The 6,880-nt window shown below is 39.6% G+C and overlaps 1 protein-coding gene across 3 annotated transcripts in view; it reads right to left on the bottom strand.

Annotated features, from left to right (window-relative positions):
- Window positions 1-211: 211 nt before the first annotated feature.
- LOC139281490 (protein FAM118A-like) overlaps window positions 212-6,880 on the bottom strand; it is a 64,590-nt gene continuing 57,921 nt past the window's right edge. For all 3 annotated transcript variants that reach the window (XM_070901661.1, XM_070901663.1, XM_070901662.1), the window contains one exon: window positions 212-852. In XM_070901661.1, the coding sequence (XP_070757762.1) occupies window positions 830-852 (23 nt within the window). In that variant the 3' untranslated portion in view covers window positions 212-829. The remainder of the gene's footprint in view (window positions 853-6,880) is intronic.

The raw sequence follows: 6,880 nt of genomic DNA, 5'->3' as shown, positions 1-6,880 counted from the left end.
AAGGTGCTATATAAATGCAAGTCATTCTTTTTCTTTCTTTCAATTAGTTCAGGATATGTTGGATCACATGGCTACAGTGAAGAAACAAAGGCAGTATCTTATGATTTCCTCCCCACCCCCCCAAAAAAAAACCCACATATATGGATGACATTTATTTGCATTTAAAGAATGTACTACTTTCAAAAGAATAAGGAAGACCATAGCAAAGATCTGGTATTTAAAAAACATTTTATGCACAATTTACAAGCTCCTTCCTATTTTACAAGCTTACACATTATACTCTGGCTAGCAGGACAGGACAGTATGTCAAATTTCTTTATCATATCCACTCCATTCTGCAATTAGCCAGAATATACAATTATAGGGCAAGTGGCCTCCCACCTATTGATTATAACCACAGGTCGAGTATAGAAATGTTAAATTTTCCCTCAATTATTCCGTATTACATTAAACGGATGATTTTCAGTGAAGAACATAGCATTCACATTTATACATCTAAAATAGTAATTTTAGTAAAAACATAAAAATCAAAACAAATGTATGCTATATCCCACTAAGTCCCATTTGGTAAAACAGCAGCAATGTCCAGACTTCGTTCCCCGAGGCACCACAATAAATAGTTAAGTCCACGAAGGCAGGAGAGCCACTGATTTTCATTTAATGATTGTAACAACTGTTCAACAGTTACAAAGTATCGTTCTTATTTTATGGAAAGAGTTACCAAGTCAACTTGTGCTGATGTGAATAAAGGTTTTCAGTCACTTTTTGATGCATCCAACATCATGGAACAGGATATGGCACTTCGGTGAAGGTGCTTTACTTGGACAATTTATGGTCCTCCAAAATCTGTATCTGTAATGAGATTTAATTTTGAACATTTATTCCTTCATTCCTGCCATTCTGAAACTTGTTGAGTCTTCCTTTTCTTTCTCATCTAGGATGCTCATTTTTCCATTTTATTGATCTTGCAGCTCAGTATCCTTTCATTTGTTATATCTATTTTACTGTTTATTCCCTTTAGTTACAGCATCTTTTTAAAGCTTCTTCAAGATCACAGTGGATAAATACTCTAGCTGGTTTGCTAATAAGCAATACAGACCAAAAAGACTCCAGTTTGATCCTTGGTGTCAAGGTGGTATTGAGGCCACGACAAATAGCCTCAATGCCCCCAGCTAGGAAAGATATAAAAAATTGAATTAAGCTTAATTTATATTCCTGATGATTATTGTAGTGTCATGTTTGCCCAAATCATATTAATGAATTCTGGTAAGCTGTTATATAACACGCATTGAACTGCATTATGGAATTTTGGGAAACCTGAAGGGTTTACACGGAATACTGAAAAAGCAAAGCTACGGAGACTTGTCAGACAAACTAACAGATGGCTGGCACCACAATTATCATAAAACTATCTCCCAACCAGCCTGAAGGGCATAAGATGGGTCATTTTGTTTGTGAAACCAGTCAACCAGGCTTGCAGAGATAGCCCTTCTTTAGCGGTGTTTAATCTGCTTCGGATATTACGAAATATAAACATAACCCTGCATGAAACAGTAAATATGGCAAGAGGGAAGAAAATGGCTTTTCTTTATAAATAATCTACTGGATGCTACATCCAACTATCCTGGTATATTCCAGCCAGCAAACAGTTCCAGAAAAGCATTGCCCACTTGCTTGCCATTTAGGAGCAATAAAATCCACAGATATCAAATACATTTTATTCTAGCAACACTATTTGTATCTGTTTTGCACAAATACATGCACATAATGCATTTTACCATGCCTGAAATCACTTCCACACAAGAGAGAACCAAAGCCTGAAATCAGCAATAGAAAGAGCCAGATTTATGAACACCTTAACATTCTCTACTGCTGTTGAATCATAGGGCTAGAATTTCCTAACAACCTGTCAGCGCCCGATTGCCCCCCAAAAGATCGTTAAGATTCCTAAGATTATCGCCGACGAAAACTTCCCCCAAAAGAAAAAAAATCCACCCAGCGAAAAAAATGGGCTTTGCACCCAGATTCTTGTGAAAAGTGGAATTTAGGGTCGGTTGAGCGGTTTTAAAGAAAATGGGCGATAATTTAAAAATTTACTCCAAGGCTGTGGGTTGGGCAGAGGAAGAGAAAAACAAAATAGTTTTTCAAAAAACAGAACATAAAAAATTAAAACATTCTCAGGACCCTTTTAGCTTAAATCACTACAACAGTATTTTAAAATGAGTAAAAAACCAATTAACTTTTTCTTGCAGGGCTACTCACCTACCACCCAGCTCTGCTGATTCTCGTGGGCACACTTTTTTTTTTTAAAATAATTACCTACGGGTCACCGCTGAGCCAAATATCACGCCATGACGATCTGTGGACGGTGCACACTGGCGGTCCACTCCCCTGCGGAACCTCGAAACTGCTACCATAACTCAGCTGGGCAATTTCTCGCCGACCCAGTTATCGCCCAAAACAGCCAATACTGCCCAGAAACTGGGCGCTGAGCCACTGCAATTACTTGTCCACTGTTTCTTAATAATTTACATAGAATTACTGTACATAGAGTTACAGAGTCTATAGTAGAGAGACAGGCCATTCAGCCCAACTGGTCCATGCCGAAGTTTATGTTCCAAACGAGCCTCCTCCCATCCCCCTTCATCTAACTCGATCTGCATATCCTTCTATTCCTTTCTCCTTCGTGTTTTTCTAGCTTTCCCTTAAATGAATCTACGTTACTCACCTCATATACTCCTTGTTGTAGTGTGTTCCAAATTCTCACCTCTCTGGGTAAAGAAGTTTCTCCTGAATTCCCTGTTGGATTTATTGGTGACTACCTTACATTTATTGTCCCTATTTTTGGTCCCCCTCCACCCCACAATCTTCTCTACGTCGACCCTATCACACCCTTTCATAATCTTGAAAACCTCCATCAGATCATCCCTCAGCCTTTTCTTTTCTATTCTAGAGAAGAGAGCCCCAGCCAGTTCAACCTTTCCTGATAATTAGATCAGTTTGTGAATGTTTTTTTTTTAAAAACACCTTTTCCAGTGCCTCTGTTATTTTTATAAAATGAATACTACAACTGTGCACAGTACTCCAGGTGTGGTCTAACTAAGGTTCGATACAAATTTAACATAATTTCTCTGCTTTTCAATTCTATCCTTCTGGAAATGAACCCTAGTACTTGGTTTACTTTCTTTATGGTCTTAGTAACCTGCATCGCTACTTTTAATGATTTGTGTATCTGTAATCAGAGATCCTTTTGTTCCTTTACCCCATTCAGACTCTTATTATACAAGCAGTGTGTGGCCTCCTCACCTTCCTACTAAAATGTTAACACCTCACACTTATGTATATTGAAATTAATTTGTCAATTACACATCCATTCTGCATGTTTATTAATGTAGTTATATTTTTTCAGTCTTCGTAGAAAAATGTTGAAATTGTACTTCCAATTCTGGAGTCTAAATCGTTTAAGTAAATTGTGAACAGTGGTCCCAGCACCAATCCTTGTGGAACTGTACTTCTCACCTTGCAGCAGTCTGAGTAGCTAACCTTAACTCCTACTCTTAGTTTTATGTTCCGCAGTTAGCTTGCTTACCATTCAGCCCTGACTCCACCTTAGACACTTTAAAAAGCCTATTTTAAAATCCACAGCCACAGTAGCAGGTCCAAGAGGGAGAAACTGAACTAAATTTGAAATGCAACACTAAGCAGATTTCTACAAATTTGCAATCCCCCACCACAGCACTTTATTATTTGAGCACGGATCAAATTACACTGTAGCCTTGTTATAACAAACTTGCCAGGAGACATCAAATATATTTGTCCATTTTATCAAAATAGTGTACTTGCTGACTACTTCTGATATTATTGTTCAGACTAATCATTACAAGTACAGTACTCGCCCTGCATCCAAATCAAGATTGCATCACTCATGATAGAGGCTGTGTATTGGAATTGCTGTAATACTGTAGCTGAATACTAAATAAGTCCTAGCCACATTTCAAATATAATTGAATACAGAACAAACCTATCACAGATGGTAACTATGGGCTAGACTTTCTATTAATCGGGCGGTATGAAGATATCGAGTCATCCATGCCGCCCAATTATCGCCTAGATCTAAAGCCGCCACTTTCGCCTGTTTTCCTCCCAGCGGTAGCAGTAGCGGTAACGTGCAGTCTCAGTCCTCGTGTAAGGCCGGCTTAATCTGGAATGGCCATACTGCGCCTGCGCAAGTTTTTTCCCCCACCATTTGCGCATGTGCGGTATTTTTTCTTTTGCACATGTACGATTTTTTTTTAATGCATAAACTGAGTTTTTTTTTTTAAATGCCATGGATTTATTTTCCCTCGGGTGTTTAGGGCATTTGGTGTGGCAGAAACTGGTTTCAAATCATTTGAAATCATTGGTAAGAAAACGACAGAAAGCTAATTATAAAATGGTTGAAACAGCACAGAGGAAGGAAGGTTACATGTTCCGTCAATTATTTTCTTCTGCTTTTTCTAGGACTGAGAGTTCTCTTGGATGTCAGTCGGGGAAGTGCTTTTGCTATATCTCTGGCATCTGTTTGTTGCTACAAAATGGATTAGGTGCTGCTTTGTGATTCTTGAACCACACAGAGATAGGAAGATACTAACAACAGCTGTATAATATCTCCAAAAAATTAATCTTCGTCAGGTGAGCTAGCCATTGATTGGATCCACAAGTTGTACTGGACAGACTCGATGGAACACAGAGAAAAGTCGTTTTGTGGCAGCATCTAGAGAAACCTCGAGCCATAGCACTACATCCAATAGAGGGATGAGGCAGGTCGCAGACATTGATCCCTTGTGAAGCTATTTCAATCATTTATAGCATTAATACCAAATGCCATCTGTTTCAGCTCAGGAATGATATATATCAAATAAAATGATGATCTTTGCTCTTAAACATCACGGCAATTAGCAACACCCATAAAATAAATTTTAAAATGACTTAAATGTCACCTACAATTAAAAGCAGCCTTTACATCTGATTTCCAAATGGCGTCCATACCACTGGGTAAGAGGTAGTTAACTGTACAGCTTTCAGGGCGGTAGTATTTGCTGGCAGTATTTTGGTGAAATGCCGAAATTAGCACCAGGCTGTATTATGGGCGGTGCACGACGAAATCGGACGAAAATCGACTGCATATGATGTGCGGGAGGCTCCGTTTACCGCCGGCGTTAATAGACCGCCGAAACTACAGTCAGTGATATATGGCGGTAAGTCGCCACAAGTTTCCTCCGGAAGCTAAAAACAGGTGATAATGACATAAAAAACTAAAATCGGGCGGGAACATGGGTGGTAAACGAGCATAAAGATCCCGAAAGTCTAAGTGTACTGAATTAAAAAGCAGAACCAAAAAGGTAATAATCTCTCGATTACTACCCGAGCCACGAGCAAATTTACATAGGTTAAATAAGATCAGAGAGCTAAATTCGTGGCTCAAAGACTGGTGTGGGAGAAATGGGTTTGGTTCCTGGGGCACTGGCACCAGTACTGGGGTAAGAGGGCGCTGTTCCGTTGGAACGTGCTGGGGCTAGAGAGCTTTAAACGAATTAGTTGGGGCGGGGGGGGGGGCGGTTCAGGTGAGCAGAAACCTAAAAGCTCAAAGAACAAGGTGAAGGCAATCGAGCAGGGTAGCATTGGGGGAAACAAAAACCAGAGCGTGACAGGAAGGGACAGAATCTATAAACATAAGAGTGTATCAGAAACTGGGGTCATAGCAGGAGAAAATGGTAAGAAAACACATTTAAAAGCTCTTTATCTGAATGCACACAGCATTTGTAACAAATCAGATGAGCTGTCAGCACAAATACAAATGGGTACGATTTGATAGCCATAACAGAGACGTGGATGCAAGGTGACCAAGACTGGGAACTAAACATTCAGCGGTACCTGACAATTCGGAAGGACAGCCAGAAAGGAAAAGAAGGTGGGGTAGCTCTGTTGATAAAGGATGGAATTACTGCAATAGTGAGAAATTATATTGGCTCAAATGATCAGGATGTTGAAACAGTTTGGATGGAGATGGGAATGATAAGGGGAAAAAGTCACTGGTGGGCTTAGTCTATAGGTCCCCTAACAGTAGCAACTCTGTTGGTCGGAGCATAAACCAAGAAATAGTGGAGGCTTATAAAGAGAACAGGGAAAAGGGAAAATCATGGGTGATTTTAACCTCCGTATTTTGATTGGGCAAATCAAATTGGTCAAGGTAGCCTTGCGAAAGGGTTCATAGTGCATAAGGGACAGGTTCCTTGAGCAGTATGTAACAGAACCAACCAGGGGGCAGGCTAGCTTAGATCTGGTATTGTGTAATGAGACAGGATTAATAAACAATCTCCTAGTAAAGGATCTCCTTGGAAGAAGTGACCATAGCATGGTTGAGTTTCAAATTCAGATTGTGGGCGAGAAAGTTGGATCTCAAACCAGCATACTAAGCTTAAATAAAGGAGACGACAAAGGTATGAGGGCAGAGTTGGCTAAAGTGGACTGGGAAAATAGATTAAAGTGCAGGACGGTTGATGAACGGTGGCGTACATTTAAAGAGATATTTCATAACTCTCAAGAAAAATATATTCCAGTGAGGAGGAAAGCGTGTAAAAGAAAAGATAGCCATCCGAAGCTAACTAAAGATATAAAGGATGGTATCCAATTAAAAAAAAAGGGCATACAAAAGTGGCCAAAACTAGTGGGAGGACAGATGATTGCTGGCTTTTAAAAGCTTCCCAAAGAATGACACAAAAAATGATTAAGATAGACTATGATAGCAAGAGTTTCTACAGGTATACAAAAAGGAAACGAGTGGCTAAAGTAAATGTTGGTCCCTTAGAGGAAGAGACCAGGGAATTAGTGATGGAGAACT

This window comes from Pristiophorus japonicus, chromosome 15 (assembly GCF_044704955.1).
Source record: "Pristiophorus japonicus isolate sPriJap1 chromosome 15, sPriJap1.hap1, whole genome shotgun sequence".
Classification (NCBI taxonomy): domain Eukaryota; kingdom Metazoa; phylum Chordata; class Chondrichthyes; family Pristiophoridae; genus Pristiophorus; species Pristiophorus japonicus.
Note: the sequence above shows the minus strand (reverse complement) of the source record. Positions and strands in the feature narration are given on the sequence as shown.